Source organism: Doryrhamphus excisus, linkage group LG10 (assembly GCF_037039965.1).
Source record: "Doryrhamphus excisus strain RoL-2023G ecotype Guam linkage group LG10, RoL_Dexc_Guam_v1.1, whole genome shotgun sequence".
Lineage (NCBI taxonomy): Eukaryota > Metazoa > Chordata > Actinopteri > Syngnathiformes > Syngnathidae > Doryrhamphus > Doryrhamphus excisus.
This window is the reverse complement of record NC_136366.1, coordinates 11,510,651-11,537,908: the sequence shown is the minus strand read 5'-3', so window position 1 is coordinate 11,537,908 and position 27,258 is coordinate 11,510,651. Positions and strand designations below refer to the sequence as shown.

At 45.3% G+C, this 27,258-nt stretch overlaps 1 protein-coding gene across 9 annotated transcripts in view; it reads left to right on the top strand.

Annotated features, from left to right (window-relative positions):
* The window catches only part of mast4 (microtubule associated serine/threonine kinase family member 4), a 55,916-nt gene that overhangs the window by 4,474 nt on the left and 24,184 nt on the right, over positions 1 to 27,258 (top strand). For 2 of the 9 annotated variants that reach the window (XM_058064969.2, XM_058064967.2), the window contains exons 2-5: positions 6,068 to 6,200; positions 6,590 to 6,717; positions 13,844 to 13,875; positions 18,945 to 19,025. In XM_058064969.2, coding sequence (XP_057920952.2) covers positions 6,068 to 6,200; positions 6,590 to 6,717; positions 13,844 to 13,875; positions 18,945 to 19,025 — 374 coding nt within the window. Of the gene's footprint in view, positions 1 to 6,067; positions 6,201 to 6,589; positions 6,718 to 11,315; positions 11,370 to 13,843; positions 13,876 to 16,563; positions 16,771 to 18,944; positions 19,026 to 20,374; positions 22,001 to 27,258 lie in introns of those variants that run through there. The other 7 variants (XM_058064968.2, XM_058064971.2, XM_058064970.2 and 4 more) reach the window with 7 other exon arrangements.

Genomic DNA, 27,258 nt, shown 5'->3' with positions numbered 1-27,258 from the left:
TAGGTGTTAGCATCGGTAGCATGGTAATGTTAGCATACTAGCATTTTTAGCCACTCTTGGAGCTACACACTTATATTATATAAACACTTAGCACTGTTTTGCTTGGTGTTATTAACAATGTGAATATGCGGCTAAAATAAATGTGCTTTTTTTGAGTTATTCTTGAAAATGTTACATAAAGCAAAAAATACACGCAATCGGCTTCACTATGGATATTTGTTTGACTAATAATATGTCACATTGAAGCGCAAAACAGCATGATTTATTAATGATTATATATTTTCCCAAAATAGTGGTAGTTATAACTCCCTTGTGGTGATGATTGGTGAGAGGAAAGACTGGCTAGTAGTTCCATCGGCATACGAGGAGGAGGCGGCGGCGATATCCGGTCGTGTGGGGTTGGGTTGAATCCAACCTGAACCCTGACCTTTTGACCCAGGGTGGGCCGAGGCAGAGTTAAAGAAGGAAAGTCTGCTGAGAAGCAGCCCGTGGCGGGATAGGTTACACGCTTGTTTCCAAAGTTAGCCAGCGAGCCGCTTTATGCTAGCTAACGTGATTGATACGTGAGGAAAAACATGCCTGGACTTTGGGACATGTGGTGTCTTGGTGTAAGGAGACTGTAACCGTGCCTTGTCGGTATCCATCAATGCTGCTCGAGGCCGACTGCCGCCCATCTTATGTGTGTTGAATTTGTGATGGTAAACGAGGTGCACCTTATCATGCTAGCAGCTTGTAGCGTGTTGGCTTTGTGGATAACACACACGAGAAAAGATGATGAAAAGCATTTTATGTCTGCACATCCCTGCTTTCGGCCAAAGACGAGCGCTGCTGGCAGCTATGAAATATGTTGAGTGTAAATGGAGCTTCCTTCCCCAGGCCGTGCATGCTCCCGCCATGGCTCTTTTATCAGTCATGCAGCCATCGGCCCCTGGCAGGCCCGTGATAACGATGCCCCTCCCATTATTTACAGCCTGATGCCGAGGAACTTCCCTAAAACTCGCCAACAGGTACTCGGAGACAAAACACGCATGGGGTGTGTGATACGAGTTTGTCCAAGCGCCGTGTGACACTCGACACCCGTCAAACAACATGACCGGCAGCGTTAACACAAAAAATAAACAACCCAGCCACCAGGATGCTTGTTTAGCTGAGCAGGATGCACGCACACACACACACACACCCCTTTAACACGGGAGACCAGTTGGACCCCCCTCCCCAGCTGAGCAATGTCAACAATGTCGGGTTCAATGACGGTTGCTGACATCTTCACCCTGCAGTAAAGTATGAAGCATGCACTTTAAACATTGCAACACGCAAACACTCTTTTGCTGCTACAACTCAGCCTTCGTTGAACTAAAGACCAAGGGATATGCAGCTCTTGGATAAGTCATTTGAGATCACAGCAAGTTTGTTACAATGATTTGGAGTGCATGAAAAAGTGGAAAGGAAAACATAGCGCTCTGACATTTCCTCATGGGGTTGGGGAATCAAGAGGAGAATAGTTCACCTAAAGAAACCACTGAGGTCCGATATCTTCTGAAAGGTCCTTAAAGGAGCAGGGTACCTTCTAAATATACTTTTTAAACATTATTAGAGCCCTATAGACATGGAATAACACCCCTATAGTCACCTTTATGCTCCTATTACCCAATCCAGTACACACAATAAGTGAAAAGACATAGAAAACCTGTTTGCCACCTTCTAAATATACTTTTTAAACATTATTAGAGCCCTGTAGACATGGAATAACACCCCTATAGTCACCTTTATGCTCCTATTGCCCAATCCAGTACACATAATTGAAAAAAGACATAGAAAACCTGTTTGCCACCTTCTAAATATATACTTTTTAAACATTAGAGCCCCGTAGACATGGAATAACACCCCTATAGTTACCTTTATGCTCCTATTACCCAATGCAGTACACATAATTGAAAAAAGACATAGAAAACCTGTTTATCACCTTCTAAATATATACTTTTTAAACATTATTAGAGCGCTGTAGACAAGCCTATTACCCAATCCAGTACACATAAGTGGGAAAAAATATATAGAAAACCTGTTTACCACTTTCTAGATATGCTACAGAGCCCTGCAGACATGGAATAACACCCCTATAGTGACCTAAAAGATGCTTGGTGAAAAAAGAAAGAACAATAATAATACCACACGTGCATTCCTATTCCTGTCAGGTCTATATTGACATTTGGTGGAATCCTGATTCATTCCCATTCCTTGTGTGTATTCGTAGTTCGGACTGTGTAATGATCGGAGTGTGAAGTCCTGTTGGACAATCTTTAACTTCCCCTCGTGCACACTCGCCACTGCTCTACCAGCAGGGGGGGGTGGGCGGGGCAGCGGCATGGGCGTCCAGCGTGGGATGCTTTGGGGGTTAAGAGGATTAACCACACAATCTTGGGCTTACCTGAAAGACCCTACGCGGGTCCAGACGCCATCCTTTGCTTTTTGACGCCATGTGAGCCTTGGGAGCGATGGACACGGGGACGAATCTACCTGGCGGGCAATCACTGCTGGGGGGCAAGGTAGGCGGGGTGCAGATGTGGAGGAGAGGAACTATGGGGGGTGGGGGGTGGGGGGATTCTATGATCCAATCCAATCCATGAAATGCTCACCCATAAGCTAATAATATGCTTTTATTGCTGTTGTTTTTGGAAAGGAGGTGTTTTTTTATACAGCATTTAGTGAGGACACCCCCGTGACCCCCCCCCCCCCCCCCCCCCACACACACACACACCTCACCCCCCGCTGGCAGTTAAGCCAATTTAGATGGGGGAAAGTGTCCTGTCTGGGATTACAGTTTATCTTCACACTCTCCTCCCGCCAAAAAAAAACGCTTCAAAACAGCAGGCAAAGCGCTCGTGTCATACGGAGGATCTTTGACGAGTGGTTTTGCAGCCGATCCTCGGAAACAACAGAACACTCCTGTCGTATACTAGCGTTTTTGCTGTAGGGTAGTCTTATGAGAGGATCTTTGACTTACATTTTTGCAGTCTGCTCTTAAAAACAGCAGAGTGCTCCTGCTGTATAGAGGATCTTTGATGAGTGTTTTTGCAGTTCTTAAAAACGGTGCTCTTGGACTTGTGTTCTTGATGCTGTCAGTCCTTACTCCTGTCATAGAGAGAGTCAAGTTGTCAAAAACAGTAGCGTGCTTTTGAGCATGTATGGCTTTTTTTTTTTTTACCATATCAGTATTCTACTTCCATCTTTGACTAGAATTTAGCAAACCATTCTTAAAAAGACCAAAGCGCTACTGTCATGCAGAGGCTCTTTGGCCTGGCTTTTTGTAGTTGTTGTTCCCGTCTCGTCTTATCGAGGATCTTTGTTGAGCGTTTCTGCCGTAGTTCCTTACAACAACAGACATGCCCCCCCCGCACCCACCTTCCCTCCAGCGTGCCGGGAAACATGAAAGGATGTGCCTGAGACAATGGCGGGCGGTGTGATGAGAGCGCTAAGAGGTTGGTGGTAATCGACGTGTGTGCTTCCTGTTGGACTGCGTATGTGTACTGCCGGTGTCCTAGCAACCACTGAAAGAGTGCGCTGCCTCTTCAAGGGTGCTTCCATACGTGTAGAATACTTTGTAGGCAATGAAAGTGGCTTTCATCAGCATCAAGAATATTCATCAGTGCTTTATTATACTTTATGCTCTGCCTGATTTACTTGTCATCTCACTCGGAACACAGAACTCCCGCTGGAATTTCACTAATCCCTCTTTTTTTGGCAGCTCATTGCTTCTAAACCCTGTCATAAGTGAATTTCCACCAAGTAGGATTCCTTATTTATAGATGGAATGTTTTGGTAGTTAGAGCCTACAAAAACGTTATTACCTTCTAAATACATTTAAACATCATTAGAGTTCCCTAGACATGAAATAACACCCCTACAGTCACCTCAACACTCCTATTGCCCAGTATAGTAGACATAAGGGAAATTGAGACAAAATACATTTAAACATCATTAGAGTTCCCTAGACATGAAATAACACCCCTACAGTCACCTCAACACTCCTATTGCCCAGTATAGTAGACATAAGGGAAATTGAGACAAAGACAATCTGTTTACCACCTGCTAAATATCCTTTTAACGTGATTAGAGCCCTCCAGACATGAAATAACACCCCTATAGTCACCTCAACATTCCTATTGCCCAATATAGTAGACATAATAAGGGAAATTGAGACAAAGACAATCTGTTTACCACCTTCTAAATATCCTCTTAACATGATTAGAGCCCTCTAGGCATGAAATAACACCCCTATAGTCACCTTCACACTCCTGTTATCCAATATAGTAGACAGAATAAGAGAAAATAAGACATAGACAACCTATTTATGACCTTTGTAAATATGCTTTTAACATTACAGCCCCCCCAACACCCTGTAAAGTAGTCTTTGAAGTTTAATTTTTTCTCAAAAAATACAGAACTAAAAACAATTTGTGACTTTTCCTGGACTCTGGTTGGTTGTGTGTGTGGCCGGAGGTGCTTGTGTTTCCAAAGTAACACACACACACACGTTGTTTGTGGTTGCCACGGGTGAAGGTTAACAAGCAGAGTGCTGGTTTTGTGTGTGTGTGTGTGTGTGTGTGTGTGTTGTGTTGTATAATTGTCTTGTTTTCTATTAAAAACAACAGACATGTTTGAGTAACAACAGGAAAAACAACAGAAGAATCGTGAGTGTAGCGTTGTAAGCTAGCAGTGGTGCTGTGTGTTTGCTGTGGCAATAAAGCTTTGTTGGTAGTGTCTACTGCTTGGAGGAAGGAAGGCGGGGTGAGGTTTGACGTTGCCCTCGGGAGGGTCAAAGTGTGGCCTGGCAGCATGTTTGGACTGGTGGCGCTACTTAAAGCGGGGTGTCTCGTAAGAAGGTCAAGGAGACGCGAAGGAGGGCGGGGTCACGCGCGTCGCTATCAGCTTAACGTTCATCGCCTGCTGAAACTTTGAACTGTTTGTGGCCGGTTGACTTTGCAGCCAAGTGTGTCAGGGAGAAACGGGATGACATTGCGACTCTTGACCAGCGCTGACCCCCTTTTTTTTTTTACTGCAAAGCATGAGTACTACTCATGTCTCTGTGGTACACCACTCCATACATGTACATACATCTACACAGGTTAAATCCATTCTTTCAGTTCTTACAGTATTTCCATAGTAAGATGGAGAAGGCATTCCTAGACAGGTTGTGAAGATACAGTATGTAGTGTTGTACACTGTTTACTTGGTGGCAGTCATGTTGGCTCAGACACACAAGCACCAGCTCCCCAAACACTGAAACACACCAATACAAGTACTAGGAGTTTAAAGGTCACTATAGGGGTGTTATTTCATGTCTAGAGGGCTCTAATGTTAAAATGTGTGTTAAGAAGGTGGTAAACAAGTTTTCTATGTCTTTTATTATGGCGACTATATTGGGTACAATGAGTATAAAAGTGACTGTCGGGAGAGGAAATGTTATGTTTTTATTGGTCGTTTTAAAGCATAAAAATGTCTGGAAGTAAAATACAAATATAAGGCATTCAGAAGACGTGTTCAAAGATGTTGTTTTATATAGTATCCTACAATGGACACTGGGTGTCAGTAATGTTACATTGATGAGACAGACTTCACCACAGGAAGTGCTGTGTAGAACAGGAAGTATAAAACTAACTTTCCCAAATGCTAACTTGTGAGTCTATATTATGTCTTAAAGGTCTTGTTTTTGCTTATTATGTCTACTATATTGGGTGATAGGAGTGTAAAGGCGAACATAGGGGTGTTATTTCATGTCTAGAGGGCTCTAATGATGTTAAAGTATATTAATTCATTCATTCATTTTCTACCACTTTTTCCTCACAAGGGTCGCGGGGGTTCTGGAGCCTATCCCAGCTGTCTTTGGGCGCGAGGCGGGGTAAACCCTGGACTGGTCGCCATGTTAAAGTATATTTAGAAATTAAAAAAAAAATAAAAATAATATAAAACTGTAGGTGCCCAGTGGGATACATTGTGGTTGTCTGTGACCATAAGGTGTATTTCTATGATGAATTGACAAGTCTCCGTCTTGTTGTTGTCTGGTATCCAGCTGGACCACATCCCCCACCATCCCAGCAACCCCGAGGTGGCTCCGGGACTGAGTCCGGCTCTCAGGTTCAAGCGCCAGCTGAGCGAGGATGGAACACACATGAGGAGGCGGAGCCTGGGAGGCGGTCTAACAGGTAAACCTTTTGAGAAGATCATTTTTACTGTGGAGTCTGCGGAGCTTCCCGTGGAGTGGCCCAGTGCAGCAGCACCCTCTAGTGACCAGTCCCGTGAATGCATGCATTTAGCTTATAAAGTGCTTTCTATGTCTGTCTTGCATATTTCTGCTTTGAAGTCCTGCTGCTGTGCACTTGTGAGAGTATAGCGGCCGTACGGGTGCATGTGAGAGCGGAGCGTTATTACGTCATGTCGGCATTGACCCCGATCTCTTAATAGGATCTCGTTCTCTCCTTTGGCCTCGTTGATCCGCTTGGCCTGGGTCCAGTCCAGCTCAGCACACTTCAGAACTCGAGCATTCATTTCACCGACTACTTTTCACACTTATCCCCCCCCTCTCCCCTGGCAGGAAAATATCTTCTGCTGCCCGCCCATTCCCAGCAGACAGCATGGCAGCCTTCATCTGAGACCTCCAACCTGGTCCGCATGCGCTCCCTCAACCTTGGCAAGTCCGACCCCTCCCTCACCTCCAGCCTGGTGAGTAGTGCTACGCAGTCAAAACAAGCCACCGGCACCGCACATGTCAGTTAGTCATGTGACTATGCTAGCTGGCTACTATGCTATTGTTTTTTACGGCACTGCACAATGTCACAATATCGACCATTATGCCACCAATAAGCAAGATGTTTTTTCTTCATACATTGTTCTATATGTATTTAAAGTGTAGTTAGTCCACACCGAGAGGTAAGAACTGGAAGAAATGAGGATGATTAACTGGCTAATGAAATATCATGACATGACTACTATCAGGAGAAGCAGCGTATAGAAGGGAAGGAGCCACCCTGCTGTAGTCCAGCAGGGTGCGCTGTATTCAGGTCCGAGCAGCCACTGTGACACCACGGAGGTCTCTCTTTCAGCTTTTCAGATGCTGTTGAGGTTTTTTGTGAGCTCCATGGGTTTCTTTTCCCCTCATGGCAGAGCGTTTGGTACTAGCAACTAGCACGCTAAATGTTTTCTCCTTAAAGGAAAAATGCACATATTCCACAAGCCTGACGTGAAACATGAACAACAGCGAGGACTGTGGAGTTTTCTTGAGGTTGCGTCTTCTTTTGTGTCTAATAATCCGAAGCAGAAGTACAATAAGAGACGTTTCTCCCCTTTTCCCTGCGTCTTCCTTGATTTTTGTCTGGGAATGAGGTTCTTCAGGGAATGGGCACGGAAAAGCCGTAGCTGCCATGTTTGCTTTAAAAGCGGAGTTGGCTTCCAGGTAGGATGGAAGAAAGGGGTGACCTTCACGTGTTGCCGATCGATGACGCCTGTGCGCTCGATGGTGATCTCGTTGTCCCCGCTGCAGATTGGATCAAAAGCGGCGTGTAATCCGATGAGTCATCTGCGATGCGGGAAAAGGTTAATGCGGCACCAAAACACGGCAGTGGCATGTCCGCGGGGATGGATTGGACATTGTCTGGAAGCTCAGCATGTTGATGTGGCGTATGACATCATTCCTTCATGGCTGTCTGGGCGCGTGCAGACCTCCGCTTAAGGCCGCCTTGCGTAGCTGTGACACTCGTGTGCCCCGGTTAGTGGTAGATGCGTCTCTTGGAAGAAAGTATGGGCTCTGCCTGAAATGAAAGATCTTTGTTGCCCCCGGCGATGCAGTTGGAGTGGCAGATGACTATCACTGTCCTTCTCATTCCTCCCCCGTGCCATGCACCTTTTCAACACGACAAAGGCGGCCATAAAACTGGACTTATTACCTTATGTGGATCATAATTATTATTTTCTATTTTTGGACCACAAACTACAAGTGAACCCTTACATATTATTTATTTACATATTTGCATTCTACTTTTCTTATTTTTCTTTTCTTATCCCGCCTGTCTTGCCTTGATTATGACTTTATGATTTTTGGAGAGCTGCCTGAAAGGGGAATTTCTCTCTGAGATGAATAAAGTAGCCATCTCGCTGTCCGGTTAGCTCGCTAGCGAGTTATTGTGTTATTGTCCACTGAATAATAAATAAATGATTGCATATTAATTTTTTAAAAAGCATATTTAAGCAAATTTGTACGAATTGTTAGCCTAAATGAAGTGTTTTCCAGCATAAAAATGAAGTAAAACAGATACAATTTTACTTATGAAAGTAATATTCTATATTGGCCACTTGGTGTCGCCAGAACGTGACATGTGATTTTGTAGTTATTTATTATGTCACACAGTAACAATATCATAATCACAATCATAACTACAGAAGTACTCCCCAAGCACCATATTCCCCTCCCCCCATATTGGGATTCCCACCAAAATAATAGCAATCCTACCTTTTTTTTATCAGTCTTTGATATTTTGTACAGCCTGTTGGGAACATGGCCTGTATTTTTTGGGGACGTGCTTCTGCTTCTCGCCACCGGAGGGCAGTGTTGTTAGCCAGGAAGCGCCACTGAAGAGAACAACTAACGCTCCATAAATGACTCACCATTTGCCTAATCATTCTAAAACTTTTTATAGTCCGGTTGTGTCCAAAACAGCAGCAATACGGGCACCACCAATAAAGTCCACATGGCTAATTATCATTTAAATGACCAAGATAGTAGACCAATATAGTAGACATAGTAAGGGAAATTGAGACAAAGACATCTGTTTACCACCTTCTAAATACCCTTTTAACATGATTAGAGTCCTCTAGACATGAAATAACACCCCTATAGTCACCTCAACACTCCTATTGCTAGATATAGTAGACATAATAAGGGAAATTGAGACAAAGACAATCTGTTTACCACCTTCTAAATATCCTTTTAACATGATTAGAGCCCTCTAGACATGAAACAACACCCCTATAGTCACCTCAACCCTCCTGTTGCTAGATATAGTAGACATAATAAGGGGAATTGAGACGAAGACAATCTGTTTACCACCTTCTAAATATCCTTTTAACATGACTAGAGCCCTCTAGACATGAAATAGCACCCCTATAGTCACCTCAGGATTCCTATTGCCCAATATAGTAGACCTAATAAGGGAAATTGAGACAAAGACAATCTGTTTACCACCTTCTAACTATCCTTTTAACACAATTAGAGCCCTCTAGACGTGAAATAACACCCCTATACCTTTACCACCTTTATACTCCTGTTATCCAATATAGTAGACAGGATGAGAAAATAAGACATAGACAACAGCCACATGGCTAATTATCATTTAAATGACCAAGATAGACAATAGAATTCATTGTTAGCTTCTTATCAGCAACCCCCGATGCTGTCTTATTATTGCTTATTTATTTCTCCAACCCTCAGGGTGCCGTATCTTCCTCCCCTCTGACGCTCCTTGGCAGCAAATCAATACTCTCACTGTGTGTGTGTGTGAGAGAACGATATGGCGATAAGACATGTCATAATCCTGATGTGTCGCGTGTGCCTTTTTGTAGGACCACCCTCCTCCTCGCTCTTCATTGTAGTCCAAGATGTCCTTGACCGATATGGTTGTTGTCATCCAGATGCTCACTGAGGAGCGGCCTGTTGTTGCACAAACTAAAGCCCCAAGTGAAAGCGAAACTTACCGAAATAGAAGATGTTTCTTCTTTGGCAGATAGATGGCATCTGATGGGACCAGTACCAACCTTCATTTGGACCCAGGATGGTCCTGTGTCTTGACAGACGGCCGATGGGATTCTACCTTGACTTTTGAGGATGTTTGAGTCTTACTGCATCCAAGCGCTCCTTGTTGCCATCCAGGGATGATGACAGTGTGAACACCTGTGGTCATATTCCATTTCTTTTGTATCTCTACTTTGAGCACTCCTTAGAATCAAAGAGTGCACAAACCTTCCCATTTGGATGAGGAGTGTATCGGAGTGATGGAATGTGGAAGTGTACGGCATCAAGGGCCAGTTGGCTTGTATTTCCTGTTATTGACAAGTTAATTGATGGCGGTCCACGCTGAAGCAATCTAAAAAAAATGCCAATAGGAGAATTCCCATTGAGAAAGAAAGGTCGTCTTCCCTTTGGTGCTTCTGCAGCAATCTTCATGCTTTCACTAGTCCCAGGCCAACTGGTCTTAATGGGCCATCTGCAGGACTGTTCGTTCCTGTAGCTCGCCTGCAGGGCCTTGTTCTGGATCAGAAGGCAGTGTCGGAATTCCTGACCTGGTGATGAACACTGGACGTTAATTATGAAGATGGGCAGTGTTGGGTGTCACCACTCTCACACACACACACACACACACACACAGAGCCACACACGAGGATGTGGGTCTGGCTCACGATAAGGAGAACCTGCTTAATATTCAGCCAACACTTCCACAGTGAATGGCAATGAGCGAGGAAGGAGGCGTGATGGCGTTGAAGAGAAACACACACAGACTGAATAGAAAACTGGGAGAAAGCGGCGTTACAGGAACGTGTCAGGATGGGGGGGTAAAAAGGGTCCAGGGACACAGAGTTCTTGAGGAGCCCGGCCGTGTAAAATTGGTGTAAATTGACCAGGGGACGCTGCCACAGATTCCATCACGATAAGGCTTTCCCACCTCCCATGGCATTTGGCGACCGTGCCGACCGCTCCGACTCCATCGTCATCAGAACACAGTGACTTTTTTTTTTCTGAAGAAGCTTTCATGAATCTTTAAAAAATACTTTTATTGTGGAAAGGTTTTGTGCAAGACTCCAACTTTTTTGAATTTCCTGCCTGCAACATTCCCCTCACTTGTGCCCAGGCGTCCTGACTTTGGAGGACAGGATGCAAAGGTGGAGAGGATGTCCTCTCTTGTTGTCTTCTACATGTGGCTGCCGGGGGGGGGGGTGTTCCTGACCTTAACCCCCCCCTCCCTCACTGCTGCCACACAAAGCGGCGTCATCCGTCCACCCTTCCCTCCTTCCCTTCCTCCATCTCTGCTTCCTGGGAAGTTGCAGAGGAGACGAGCCAGAGGAGAGGCAGGCGTCATGTGACCTGCCACCCTCCAATGAGAGACGTAGCGATTTGGAAGTGTTGAAGAGGCTGCTCGGCTGGCGTCAGATGTTAGCCCGAGGGGCGGGAGCGATGTGGGGTGGGTGGGGGTGATTGGGGGAGCCAGCGTGAGGCTTTTGGCGCCGCATGGCTGCGCTGCACGGCTGTGCCGCACGGCAGTGTTGCACGGCTGTGCTGCGTCGTCACCATGGACCAGTCCAGCATTCTGAGGCGACGAGGGTTGCAGGTAGGCGGGAGGATGCCGGCGTTTGTGCTATTGTGGTGCTCTGTCCTTGATAGGATCTTTGGTGGCTGAAGTTGCTGTGAGTTGAGTGTGTGTGTGTGTTCGCTTGGCAGTCGGCAGGGATAGGAAGGAGGAATGAACGGACGGGATGATAATCAAGTTGACCCGCCGTGTGGCGCCAAGACGCTTCCCTTTGGTGTTTTTTGTCACAGCGGGACACTTGAAGTGCATTGAAACCGGAGTCATGTTTAGTCTTTGAATCTGCTTCCTGTTGATTTATTTAATGCTTTTTCAACGTCTTCTTTGGTAATGGTAATGGTTTAATTTCATTTGAACATGCGTCAGATTACAATTGAGTGCATCCCATAATCAGTTCACAGTTCCACATGTCCAAAAGGAGTAGGAAGAAGCAAAGCTTATTAAATCCTACCCCTCCATCTGGTACTTTTACAATCAGTAACTGTTTTTTTTTTTATTTTTTTTTTTAAATAATGTACTGAAGTACGAGGTGATATTACCATACACAAAAAACCCCAAAAAACCTTAAACTGTATTATGGAAAGCAGGAAGTGAACAAATGTAACAGTTACTGATTGTAAAAGTACCAGATGGAGGGGTAGGATTTAATAAGCTTTGCTTCTTCCTACTCCTTTTGGACATGTGGAACTGGGAACTGATTATGGGATGCACTCAATTGTAATCTGATGCATGTTCAAATGAAATAAAACCATTACCATTACCATTACAATGCCATAATGTGTACCATAGTAAGTGTCAATATAGTGATATATATAGCACATCATGACTGGTTCAAGACTCTTCATCCTTGTATTTAGCAAACATCAACTGCTTGTATTGTTTCTTGAATTGGCTCATCGTTGTGCATTGTTTGATTTCCTTACTCAATCCATTCCAGTTTGATTCCACATACTGAAATGCTATGGCTTTTTAACGTAGTCCTAGCATAGAAGTGTTTCAAATGTACTTCTTCCCTGAGATGATATTTCTCCTCTCTTGTAGAGAAGTATTGGGTGACATTTTTAGCTAATTGGTTGTTTTTAGCCTTATGCATTATTTTAGTTTGAAGATGAACTATATCAGCAAGTTGAAGTATTTGTGATTTGTATCTTTGTTGGTATCTTTCAGCTGCTAAACTAAAGATGTGCTGCTTTTGTAGGAGGAATATATGCTGTCTTTGGGCCATTTTTGGCTCGTCAAACAGACGATGACTTGATCTGGGAAGATGTAGTTAGCAGTGCCGTTTGTGTCGCTCACAGTGGGACAATTCCTGTGGAACTCGGATTGGGGTGGGGGCGGACCGAGGCTTCACGGCAGGAACTGGCGATTTTGCGATGCCTCTGGGATGAAATGGATCGAGCTCCGCTCCGAAGAATCCTAAGTTCCTTCCTGCCTTTGTCGTGCACGTTTGTCGCCTGCAGGGAAAAACATAACGGCCGCTGGCTTGGCGCTATCAGACAAGGACACAGAAGTCCATCTGTCAGGCAAATGTCCGACGCGACCTCGGCGGTGCCGTTTTCATATTGACTAAGCGGCGGGACGCCATTAATGTGAACTCACGCTGATGAAGACGTCCTAACACCCCTGACATTCTGGAATGATGCCTCCAAGATGAAATGTTTGTTAGATGAAGACTTCATGTCTTTTTTTTTTTTTTTTTTACTTTTTGCAGCTGTGGATGCATTCTTGTGTGCTGATGCTTTATTCACCTGACGTATCAACTTTAGTCTCCCTTTCTTCTCACACGAGGACTTTTCTCAAACAATTCTGGCAAGTTTGACTTTAAAAAAAAATACCTGCTGCTTGTTTTGTCGTGAAAGGATACAACATCATTGTTGCAGCCTTGTGATTGGGCTGCGTGATATGGACCAACACTAGCATCCCTGTGTATTCAGCATGAATGTCCATATAGTCCCGTATTTCTCCCACACAGTCTGTTTACATTTCAATAAGACTTTTCAGGCATATTTGTCTTAGACATTTATCTAAACTATCTTTTAAAACAATAGCCGCTGAAATCGAATAATCTTTCATTCATTCATTTTTCTACCCCTTATCCTCACGAGGGTTGCCAGCCAATCACAGGGCACATATAGACAAACAACCATTCACACTCACATTCATACCTATGGACAATTTGGAGTGGCCAATTAACCTAGCATGTTTTTGGAATGTGGGAGGAAACCGGAGTACCCGGCGAAAACCCACGCATGCACGGGGAGAACATGCAAACTCCACACAGAGATGGCCGAGGGTGGAATCGAACTCGGTCTCCTAGCTGTAAGGCCTGCGTGCTAACCACTAGACCGCCGTGCAGCCAAAATCAAATCATATATTATCTTTAAATATAAAGGTGAATATAGTGTAATGTAATATAATTCCTCATCCCGCCCCACCACCAATATTGTCGACAATCTTCTCCCAACGTTACCTTCACGCCTGTCTTCTCTCTCTTTCAGAAGGAGCTGAGCCTTCCCCGAAGAGGCAGTTTGTAAGTACCCATCAAACATGTCTGTCGCGCACGCCGAGTCACATGTTTAGCGTTTGCTCAAACGCTGAATATACCACAATGGAAGTGGTGTGAAATTGTGATGACGACCATAGAACGGGAAGTGGAACTCATTTTTGAAGTATTGACAGCGTAATTTTACCTCCTCGTCCTGGCTGCTCAGTACAAGTCAACCATGGTATAGTGGCACCTGACTTATTTTTACACTTGCATGACGACTAAGAATGCAGCTTACAACGAGCCCTGCACATTTTATGGATCAAGGTTTTGCATACTTCAATTTTTGTTATTATTTTTTATTTTATATTTTTTTTTATTATTAAAATAAAGCAGTCAAATATTTGGAGACATGTCCCTAAACATTTGAGCAGTTATGTGCTCACTGACATTAGTTGGAATTAATAATTGAAGACTGCCTGTGGAGGTGGTTGCCATATTTTTTGTACCAGCCAAAAGTTTGTAGACACTTTGTCATTCAACCGGATGCAAAAGTGTCCCCAAACTTTTGACTGGCATTGTCCTTGATGCTGCGTGAGTCCATCTCTCAGAGGAGAGTAGGTGTCCGTGTAGGTGCCTGATGACAATGTCACAATGCCGTTCAAAATGATCAAAAGGCAATGGACCCCGTGCAGTCATTACTTAAATGCAGCACTTCCTGGAAATGTTCACTCACCCGCAATGACATCCAGCTCTGCAGAGGTGATCATTCCTCTGCAAACAGGTTGTTGTGAGAGCGCCGCCGCAGCCTCCGCTGACCCTGGTAACCATGGCGACGGTTGTTGGGATTTGACAAGGCGGGCCTGGGAATTAATCACGACGGCGCTCGGCATTTTAGACATCAGCGCTCATTTGTTCGGTAAAGAAGGGAAAGGCGGCGTTGAATGCGGTGCGTGTCTTCCGAAGGGGTTTGGTCTCCAAGTGTTGAGCTCAAGTCGCACAATGTGACGTACGCTGCAGTAGGGCAAAGTCCGCCACTTTATGTCTTTAGGGGCATTCTGTGTGTGTAGTGTGTGTGTGTGTTGTTAGCTGCACATCCGCCTGATCAGCATTGGAACATTTAAGGCATTTAAGTACGTAACTGTTCAAAAGTTTGGAGACACTCGGTCATTCAATAGCGTGGAAAGGCGTCTCTAAACGTTTGACTGATACTGTACGTGATGACAAACTGCGCAAGTCGACTAAAAAATCCATCCAGTACGGTAACGGTCAACTCTAAATCTACACATGCAGGACCACTCAAAAGTTTGGGGACACTTTGTCATGCAATAGAATGGAAAGGTGTCTCCAAACTTTTGACTGTTGTAGGACTTGTCATGTTTAGAAGTTTGCGGACACTGTTTCCATTCTGTTGCATGACAAAGTGTCCCCAAACTTTTGAGTGGTGCTGTACTTGCTGACTTTTATTTAAGACGACCTGCGTAAATAATTGTCATAAAGAGCACCGGTCCAAAGTTTGGAGACACGTGGTCAAACGGCAAGATGCAAAAGTGTCTGTAAACCAGGGGTCTCAAACTCAATTTACCTGGAGGCCACTGGAGCTAGGGTCTGGGTAAGGCTGGGCCACAGCAGCCCCCCCCCCCAAAAAAAAAAACCAAACAAACACGCATTTATTAAAAACAGAAAAATAAATAAACTTTGTTTTGGTTCCGATTTTCTACAAGAAAAGCTCTGATAAAACATTCCACTGTTCTCAAATATCTTACTTTTTATTTTTCTACACAAAATAAGATGAAAAATAAATAAACAAACCAAGAATAAAGAAAATCAATCAGTAATAAATAAATATAATAATAATAATAAAACTACAAATAATAAAAACTTAAGAAACAACATATAGTTGGTGGGTAGACAAATTATTTTTTTCAGATTAAAATGAACAAAGCATTATTAGAGCCCTGTAGACATGACAAAACATGACTATAGTCACATTTATACTCTTTATTTACAACATATTGCGCAACTGCAGGGTCTTGAGACACATGCTAACTCGCAAACTAGAGAGCTAGCGACCTAAACGGTAGCCTCCAAGTTATTTCCTTTTAAACTTAAAAGGCCAAAAACTTACCACTTCCACACGGATGGAGAGGATAACTATTAACAGTTATTTAACCTTTAACATGAACATTAATCAAACGTAATACTTTTTTCTGGGTACATGATACCATACAGCATCCATATCAAACTTGCGCCGACCGCACTAACATTAAACTTTCATATCAAGGCGGGGGTCTCAAACTAATGTCCTGCGGGCCACATTTGGACCGCAGGCCGCATGTTTGAGACCCCTGCTGTAAACGTTCTATTTGGTGCAGGTAAGGTCTTCCAGATGGCATGTTTAGATTTCCCGCAGCGATGACGTGATTGCGTGATTGTGTTGTGCGACGCTGCAGCAGATGTGAAAACAAACAAACAAAAAAAAAGCAAGCATATGTGTAACATGTTGCATTCATCTTTGTCATACACGTTAGCGCCAGCTGGTGGCGTTGCTCGGGTGCTCTGGGCTGTGGGAACACGGGAGGTGGGGGTCGAGGCGTGCATTGTGGGGAGGGAGGAGGTTATTGTCCTGCCTCCGTGCCCTCCGCAAGCCGCCGAGGATCTTGTTTGACAGCTTCAAGGTGGAACCAGCAGAACAAGCACCGCCGCCACCCCCTTTTCTTTTTCTGCTCCCCCCCCCCCGCTCTCTCTCTTTCTGTGTGAGGGAGGGGTGTGTATGTGTTTGCCTCATGTTTTGGCTGGCTTTAGCTCTTTGTCGGTGCGGGGAGGAAGTGGGGGTGACGGCAGGCGGGCAGGGAATGCTGATCATGACCACAATAGACCAAAGGATTGAGCCATGAAAGCCCAGCGGGAACGGCTGAGGATCCCGGGTCTGACGCTGGAGTGAGTACATGTTGTCTATGCCCTCCTTGTTGCCGCCTTTTTAAGCCCTGTGCTGCCGTTAGCATTAGCATCTGCAGCAGGAAGTATCTCATCCTGTGTGTGTGTGTGTGTGTGTGTGTGTGTGTGTGTGTGTGAGAGCGATGCACATGCCGCAATGACAGCACACACGCAGACGGGAGCATGGCTGTGATGAACACAGATCGTGACGGATGAGATGCACGGTTCCGCAGCTTTCCTTCCCTTTGCTCGTCATTCTTTTGAAGCAGGAAAAAGCCCGGCGTGAGGGAAGGTTATTCCATTCACGACTTGACTGCTGTGACCTTGCGTTTAGGTCACGCAGCCCAAATGTTAGCCACCACGTCGCAAACACCAGATAACGTGTCGTCAGGGCAAGATACACCCCCCCCCCCAACTCCCCCCTCCCAACACACACATGTCTTACCGCTGGTGAGAATGTAAACAGGAAGGGGGTGGTGACCCAAGTCTCATCTGTTGACTTCCTGCGGTTTCGTCACCGTTGCGTCGTTTAGAGTCGCCGTAACTCTGTTCGATTTAACGTAGAGCAGTGAGCATTTCTACATGCTAATCCCTCCTTCATTACATTAGCATAGCATAACATCGCATAATAAGGCCATTTGTACAGATATGTTTGCTAGCCGTTATCTCTTTCTTTCCTTCTTTCTTTCTTTGTGTTGACAAGAACTTGAAAAGCGCTGAATGGATTTGGATGAAATGCTCAGGAATTGTGGGAAATGGGATATGGAAGAAGCGACTACATCTTAGGGGGTGATCTGGATCACCGCCTGGATCCAGGAAGCATTCTTTAACATCGCCAGATAGGGATCATTCTTGGCATCGAATGCAACATAACATGTTCAGAGCACATACAGGAACGTTGCCAACGGGTTCTACTAAATGTCAAAGCCGGAAACCTGTTTACCATCTTCTCAATACGCTTTTTCACATGACTAGAGCCCTCTAGACACGAGCTAACACCCCTATAGTCAACTTTAGGCGCCTATTACCCAGAAGAGAAAAAAAGTCTTATTTATGTCTGTATTATTTTCTCTTCAGATGTCTACAACTAGACCTCACAGCTAGGAGACCAGGGTTCAATTCCACCCTCGGCCATCTCTGTGTGGAGTTTGCATGTTCTCCCCGTGCATGCGTGGGTTTTCTCCGGGTACTCTGGTTTCCTCCCACATTCCAAAAACATGCTAGGTTAATTGTCCATAGGTATGAATGTGAGTGTGAATGGTTGTTTGTCTATATGTGCCCTGTGATTGGCTTGCCACCAGTCCAGGGTGCACCCCGCCTCTCGCCCAAAGACAGCTGGGATAGGCTCCAGCACCCCTGCCACCCTTGTGAGGAAAAAGCGGTAGAAAATGAATAAATGAATGAATGTCTACAACTTTGGCTAATAGGAGTGTAAATGTGACTATAGGGGTGTTATTTCATGTCTAGAGGGCTCTAACCGTGTATTTAGAAGGTTTTCTAGACACTTAACTACAAATATATTCCTTTTCTAAATAAGGAATCCTACTTTGTGGAAACTTAAGAGCTTGTGATGCGAGGCTAGCGTTTGGCCCTTTTTCTCTGGTTGCCTAAGTAAAGCAAGGTGATGGAATAATCTGGACCGGTGGAGACGAGTATCACATGTCCACCTTCTGGGCTGTGAGTTTTTTTTTTTGTTTTTTTGCTTGGGTGGGGGGGGTTTAAGTCGGCATGAATAGCTCTTTGTTGACGTCAACAATGACCTTAATGAGGCTTTGGCAAAACACATTGGACTAGTTGGATGGAGAGTAAGAAGAAAAAGACATGGGAGTGAATAATGAGTGTTTGCTGTGTAAACAATATCATAAATCTATCAAAATGTGTCAAATCACGTCACCCCCGTTGTGGCCCCCCTTTTTAGATGCATTGATTTGTATGTGGGCATAATCTCGGGCTTAATCAGCTCCTAAATCCACTGCAGTAAAATCTCCTCACCTCTGTTTGACCTCGGGAGCGCTGCAGAGCCACAGCAACACTCTTTCTCTCTCTCACACACACACACACACACACACACACACACACACACCACACAGTGTCAAAGGTGCGGGCACCTGTAGCCTTTACTTCAATGTCGTGGAAATGTGGTGCAACTTTTCACTTTGCTTCGTTTTAACTTGCAGCCTCACGCCTCGAAGCTTGAGTCCCACCCCCACTAGTCCCTGCAGCCCGTGCAGCCCCTTGCACGCCTTTCACTTCTGGAGGTAAGCCAGCCTCAGACCTGTCGCTGCACGTCACGTCCTGTCCCGTCCCGTCCCGTCCCGCCTGCTTATGTGGCAGTTCTGGCTCCCACACATCTGCTGTACCTCCTGCTCTAAACATGGAAAATATATCTATTTTTACTTTTTGTTATTCAAACTGGTACCGATTTATCAAGTAACTTTCTGCTTCTCAAGATTGATATGATACCAATTAAATCTACTTTTCACTCGTAGATGGTCGCATAGTTAGCACACACCTCAAGGTAAGATGGACCTCCAGAAATGAGGATGATTAGCCAGCTCATGAAATATCATGACATGACTACTACCAGGAGAAGCACAGAATAGAGGGGGAGGAGTCACCCGCTGTGGCCCAGCAAGGGGCACTGTATTCGGGCACACGCTCTGAGCAGCCCCTGCGACACCACGGAAGTCTCCGGTGAAGCCTTTGCAGTTTTCCTAACGCTTCCATCATGGCATGGAGTATTTGGTACAACGTCCTTCCTCGGAAGATGAATGCTTCTTTCCAAGTGAGCTCAGGGGGAGTTAAGGCAGTCACAGGCAAGAAGACAAAAGTAGCGCTTGATTTGTTTACCTCATTGGAGCATTTTTTTTTTTTTTTTTTTACAAATAGTGGTTATTGGAGCTGCTTTAATGCAAATTTATTTATCATTATGATCTCATAATTCCCTCGGATCGGCCTGATGATTACACCCTTAATAATAATAATAATAATTTAGTACATTTTTGAATATGATTATTAATGTAGATGTACATCAGAGGCGCACGCCATCTTGCAGCATGCAGGATCCAAGTGGACATTACGATCTCTTACTTCACATACTTCACCACTTCATGTTTGCCAATCAGGAGGAGAGTTTAAGGTCAGCTGACTGATGTCATATGACATCTACAAAGTGATGTTTACGCCATCGACTCAAAAATGCTCAACCGGTAGCTCGCCGTAGACGTGAAGGGCACCCCTGCTGGGGACGCTTGGCAAGCACGTGCCATTACAGACACTTTGGGAAGTGGCTGAGCAGGTGGGTGGAGCCTGCTTTTCCCGTTGCCTCGCGTCGCGCCGCGTCACGGTGGCGGCATGTTAAGGCCGCAAACGATCACTTTTAGAAATATATTCTCTGTTGTGCGCAAAAAAAGGGGGTTGGGGGACGTATTTGTCCCTCGTGACCAAGAATGTTCCTATGAATAAGGCGCCCGACCCCCAGAGAGGCACCCCTTGAATGTGACTGCAGCCTGTTTTGATTAGCAATGCTAACGTTTATGCTACAACATCGAGTCTGAGTCAGACAGTGTGCCAAAAAGCCCCCCACCCCCCCTCCACCCTCCAACAAAGCCTCCATGTTCTGGTCTTTGATGTGCTAAGTAGGATTTGCGGCGCACGGGGGCGGTGGAGGATGGTTCTATCTCCTGCGAGTCGCTGTTGATGCTTCGCTACGGAGGACAGAGATGATGAAGACGTTTTGTCTTTTAGCACCGCCGGAGCTCGTGGAAAGGCGAAAGTGAGCCGTACCGACATATTGTACGTCCGGTCAAGGCACCGTACGAGAGAGAGAGAGAGAGTCATCTTGGATATTTTGGGGCCTCTCAAGACGCTCGGGTGCCCTCGTGTTGCCTCTTTAGACAATCATGGTTGAATAGTAACTAGCTGTACACGGACTACTCTAAAGGTAACTTGGGCTGGCTGCCAGCTGGTGTTATCAGCTTTCTATTCTCTGCTCCAAGTTTGACTTTGACCCCCCCCGACGAGCGTCACGTCCAATGTGGAACGCTGAAAGAGAACAGCGCCATAATTAGAGCGCCGGCGGGCCAGCAGGGAGGCGGCGGCGTGGTCTTTTATTCCTCACAATGTCGCCCAGCCACAAAAGGTGGCTGATAGGCCAAGAGGAAGAAGCGGCGGCAGTGATAAGTCCGCTCTGGCGTTGGGGTCAAGCCCCGGTTGTTTGTGCGGCGTGCGAGCGAGCGTTCCACGGGGTCGAGCAAACACTGACAAGGCAACACCGTAGCGCGTCCCAGCCGGCCGTGGACAGACGTCGCATGAGGACGCTTGTCCGAGGAGGACAACATAAGACGTCACGTGACCTCTCTTATCTCCGCCGCTTTTATTGCCTGTTTTTTTTCGCTTTTTACAAGCTGGAACTTTGCACGTCCTGTGACAGCGTCCCTGTCCCAAAGGAACCAAAGGTTGTTGACACCGCAGGGGGCGTCCCAATGCCAAATTCAACACAGGCGTGACAGAATTCTCGCCGCTGTGCGTCGTGGCGAGTGTGACCGAGTGTCGTCCTGGTCTCTCTGCGTCCTATCAGAGGCGGGCCAAAGGTGGCGAAGGTGAAGCAGCGATGAAATTAGCGAGGCGTGTGGCGGAGTGGAGGAACTGGTGATCTAAAGCCCATCACATCCACTCCCGCTTAATACGCTGACCCTTTGGATTCTTTTGGAGGCCGTCCAGACGAGGGCACGGCGACATCCGATGATGATGATGCGTCCCTCCCCCCTCCCCTCGGAAGTGGTATCTTCCTGCTACATGATATGAAGCATGCTGAGTGCAGGGAGCAGTTCTGAGACGGCAAACCACGAGTCAGCTGCTCTCAGACGTCGCAGCTGCTGACCCGGATCGCACTCGCGCGTCCCTCGGGATCCTCCCGGGATTACGTCTTTATCCACGGGAGGCGCTCGGCCCAGCCTCTGCTGCAGGTCGCATTGATGCCGCGGCTGCCCGCAGACGTGCCCGTGCAGGGGAGGCTCACGTCGGAGGAGGTCTGCTGCTGCTGCAGCTGCAGCCGTGGGGGTCGTGTCCCGGTCAAGCCCCACTACCCCCGTTTGTCCTCGACCGCTCCTCAGAAGCACCCGCCGCTCTGGCACGACCCGGACGCCGTATGGGATTGTGGCACTTGGACGTCACTGTCCAACTTTAACGTGCCGCATTTCTTCGGCGGGGCTCGCCTGCGCCGCTCCAAAAGGTAACAGCAGATTCTTCCCCACTAAAGCTGACACGCTCGCTCTTAGGTAGACCTTTTCTGGATCTCAGGATTGGATGGGAATTTCTGTCTTCACTGGACATGGACATGGACATGGTGGGACCACCTCTCTTTCTTTCTGCATCTAGAATAGAAGGAATGTTGCTTCTAGAGGTCAGAGGAATGTTGGGTCTAGAAGGGATGGTTGACCTAGGTGTTGGATCGAGAGGGGATGGTGGATCTTGAAGGGATGTTGGATCTAGATGAGAAGGAATGTTGGATCTGGAATTTTGTTGTATCTAGAAGATGGATCTTGAAGGGATGTTGGATCTCAAATTTTTGTTGGATCTAGAAGATGGATTTTGAACGGGATGTTGGATCTAGATGAGAAGGAATGTTGGATCTAGAATTTTTGTTGGCTCTAGAAGATGGATTTTGAAAGGGATGTTGGATCTAGATGAGAAGGAATGTTGGATTTCAAATTTTTGTTGGATCTTGAAGGGATGTTGGCTCTAGATGAGAAGGAATATCTGATCTAGAATTTGTGTTGGATCTGGAAGATGGATCTTGAAAGGGATGTTGGATCTACATGAGAAGGAATGTTGGATTTCAAATTTTTGTTGGATCTAGAAGATAGATCTTGAAGGGATGTTGGATCTAGAATTGTTGTTTAATCTAATAGATGGATCTAGAAGGGATGTTGGATCTAGATGAGATGGAAGGTTGGATCTCGAATTTTTGTTGGATCTAGAAGATGGATGTTTAAGGGATGTTGGATCTAGATGAGAAGGAATGTTGGATCTAGAATTTTTGTTGGATCTAGAATTGTTGTTTGTTATAGAAGGGATGAACCTTGAAGGGTTTTTGTTTAACACATGTGGCACCCCCTTATGGGTTGCGTGTGTTTGGGCTTCACTGCACATCTTAAAATGAAGCCTGATGAATATGAATCATCTTTTAGAGGGTGAAAGTGATGAAATACAGGCTGTTTGAAGTCCCATGTGAACTTTCTTATATATATACAGTGAAGAAAATAAGTATTTGAACACCCTGCTATTTTGCTATTTCTCCCACTTAGAAATCATGGAGGGGTCTGAAATTTTCATCGTAGGTGCATGTCCACTGTGAGAGAGATAAACTAAAAAGAAAAATCCAGAAATCACAATGCATGATTTTTTAACAATTTATTTGTGTGATACAGCTGCAAATAAGTATTTGAACACCTGTGTATCATCTAGAATTCTGACCCTGAAAGACCTGTTAGTCTGCTCATTAGAAGTCCACCTGCACTCCATGTATCATCCTGAATCAGATGCACCTGTTTGAGGTCGTTAGCTGCATAAAGACACCTGTCCACCCCATACAATCAGTAAGACTTTAACTTGTAACATGGCGAAGACCAAAGAGCTGTCCAAAGACACCAGAGACAAAATTGTACACCTCCACAAGGCTGGAAAGGGCTACGGAGCAATTACCAAGCAGCTTGGTGAAAAAAGGTCCACTGTTGGAGCTATCATTAGAAAATGGAAGAAGCTAAACATGACGGTCAATCTCAATCGGAGTGGAGCCCCATGCAAGATATCACCTCGTGGGGTCTCAATGATTCTAAGAAAGGTGAGGAATCAGCCCAGAACTACACGACAGGACTTGGTCAATGACCTGAAAAGAGCTGGGACCACCGTTTCCAAGGTTACTGTAGGTAATACACTAAGACGTCATGATGTGAAATCATGCATGGCACGAAAGGTTCCCCTGCTTAAACCAGCACATGTCAAGGCCCGTCTTAAGTTTGCATATGACCATTTGGATGATACAGAGGAGTCATGGGAGAAAGTTTTATGGTCAGATGAGACCAAAATAGAACTTTTTGGTCATAATTCCAATAAGCGTGTTTGGAGGAAGAAGAATGAAGAGTACAATCCGAAGAACACCATCCCTACTGTGAAGCATGGGGGTGGTAGCATCATGCTTTGGGGGTGTTTTTCTGCACATGGGACAGGACGAGTGCACTGCATTAAAGAGAGGATGACTGGGGCCGTGTATTGTGAGATTTTGGGGAACAACCTCCTTCCCTCTGTCAGAGCATTGAAGATGGGTCGTGGCTGGGTCTTCCAACACGACAACGACCCGAAGCACACAGCCAGGAAAACCAAGGAGTGGCTCCGTAAGAAGCATATCAAGGTTCTAGCATGGCCCAGCCAGTCTCCAGACCTGAACCCAATCGAAAATCTTTGGAGGGAGCTCAAACTCCGTGTTTCTCAGCGACAGCCCAGAAACCTGACTGATCTAGAGAAGATCTGTGTGGAGGAGTGGGCCAAGATCCCTCCTGCAGTGTGTGCAAACCTGGTGAAAAACTACAGGAAACGTTTGACCTCTGTAATAGCAAACAAAGGCTACTGTACCAAATATTAACATTCATTTTCTCAGGTGTTCAAATACTTATTAGCAGCTGTATCACACAAATAAATTGTTAAAAAATCATGCATTGTGATTTCTGGATTTTTCTTTTTAGTTTATCTCTCTCACAGTGGACATGCACCTACGATGAAAATTTCAGACCCCTCCATGATTTCTAAGTGGGAGAAATAGCAAAATAGCAGGGTGTTCAAATACTTATTTTCTTCACTGTATATATATATATATATATATATATATATATATATATATATATATATATGTATGTATGTGTGTGTATATATATATATATGTATGTATGTATGTGTGTGTGTGTATATATATATATATATATATGTGTGTGTACATACATATATATGTCAGATATGACCAACCTTTTCCTTCCATGTTTCTCCAACCCATCAAAAAGGCGCCTACCTTGACAAAACACCTTTAAGCTACATTTAAACTATGGTGTGTGTTTTGGTGGAGAGGTGTGAGAAATTTCAAGTCACTCCCACTTAACGGGGTCAAACTGTGGAGGTTGAATAACAGCACCACCTTGTGGCGTAATAGCGCAGGCAAACACAGCAGGGGCGCAAGTTGTGGCACGGCTTCAGGAGAAGAAGAGTTGTTGGGGGGGTCACGGCATCTCACCCTCCAATGCAAACCAGCCTTTGATTGCTTGTGTGATTTCCAGCCGGTGGTGCCGCGTCCATGGTCTCTGTTCTGCGCGGTGGAGCTGCGGCACATAAATGATGATTTCTTTCATTCTTAATCCCGGCGCTGACCTATTTCATAGCAAAAACAGCTTAGCATGAAACAGCGGCTGCTTTGGAACATGGTCAGCAGCGGGTGGAGCAATGGTGACGGATCAGAATTTTTATTTACGCCACCAATGGAACACTCATCATGTTCTCACTTCATTCTCAAAAAATGACTTCTGGATGAAAGGGAATATGATCTTTTATTGCCGCTGTAAACAAAACAAAGCATGGCTGTCCTTTTCGTTGCCTGTGTGTGTGTGTGTGTGTGTGTGTGTGTGTGTGTGTGTAAACGCTATTAATAGTGGCAGTGTGTCGAATGTCTGACTGTATGGGAGTTTGTCAGTAAAGTGCAGTACTTGATCTGATTATTATTTATTTTGCACTGAGCCAGCTCACCTGACAACTGTGACAGCACAGCAGGACATTAAGGACCGGACTTCAATTGTTCCATTTCATCTTTGTCTATTTTTGCCGCTGTGATATCCAAAATAAGATCATGAAAGAGTGCGTTTGACAGATTGAGATTACTTTTGTTCCAAAAGAACGTGGTGGTGAATAGAATCTCTTTTATTTTCAGATTTGAATATGATTTTCCCCCCAAAGGGAATCATGCACATTGAATTCCTCCGTTCCAGGGTCAAACTCTGGCCCCATGGCGGAGCATTTGGTACAACCAGTAGGTGAAATGTCTTCCTCTTGGCGTGAATGTTTGTTTCCGGGAAGTTACGACAGGCTGTTAACGTCACAGGCAGGAGGGGGGAAAAGGAGCGCTTGATTTGCTCACCTGCACAGTTTGGAGATTGACACATGGTTCACCCTGCCCGGTGCTTTGTTAAAACAGCAGGCTTCGCTGCATGCCTTGAAATAAAGCGGACAACTGTCAACTGTAGGCTAATGCACGATGTTGCTGGTGAAATGTTTAAAGTGCTAACACTTTAGCATCAGCTAGCTATGTTAATGTCGTATGCAATGTAGCATTAGCGAATGCTAGCACATTGTACATGGTTACAGAGTTGGCGTTAAAAGTGGATGAAGTGCACAGGAGACCTTGTGGGCGTGGACAAGCACAGCTCATTAGCCTTAAAGCTACAGACACCCAGAATGGCGTGTTCCCAGGAGGAAGTGTCAACACTTCCAAGACATTATTGTGGGACATCTGAGACTTCAAGGGGTCGTCTCTCTCTCTCTCTCTCTCTCTCTCTCTCTCTCTCGCTCTCTCGCTCTCTCTACCAAACGTGATAAAAGACGAGCCCCGCTTAGTGCGATTACACGAGGCAGCCATCCAGCGAGGCGATGATGCTTTGATAGCAACACTGGCAGGAAGTGAGAGGATCATGCGAGGAGCGGGCTGATAGGGCAGCGGCGGCGTGGCATCCACCGGCCTAATCCAGAGCGAGCGGGTATAAATAGACCCCGTTAAACCTGATCCGCTTTGACTCCAGCACCTGTGTAGCAGATCCTATTCACTCTTGTCGCAGCCTCGCTCGGGTAAACAGGATGGATGGATGTCGCTGAAAATGAGGGTTTCCCTTTTGGGCTGATGTGGATTTAGAGTGGGGCTCAAGAGGACCCTGGAGAACCACATGGCGCTGTGGAGGAGCTCGTCCTTCTTAGAAGATGTCAGGAGGCAAGTTGACCTCGTGATGATTTGTCCTCAAATGACACCTGATCACCTGGTCTGTTCAGCCACCTTTCCCCTTCCCGCCGCTCATCCACAAGGGGGGACTGGATCTTGACTACACCGGGAGCTGGACCTAAACTAGAAGGACATTTTAGATATATAAGGAATGTTGGATCTGGAAAGGAGGTTGACCCCAGAGTCCAGACTAGAAAAGATGTTGGATCCACAGTGATATGAAAACTTTTGGGCATACATATATATATATATAATTATAATTATATTTTTGTAATGTTAATTTTTTTTTTTTTTTTTTTTTTTAGTTTAGTTTATTCAGTCATGACAACACCAAATATTGTACACAATATTGACATCAATAACATAATCACAAAATCAAAATTCAAGTGTTGAATAATAATGACTGAAAAGGCATAGGCAGAAGCAAACTGCTTATAAAAGCCTATCCTATAATTTCAGCTTTT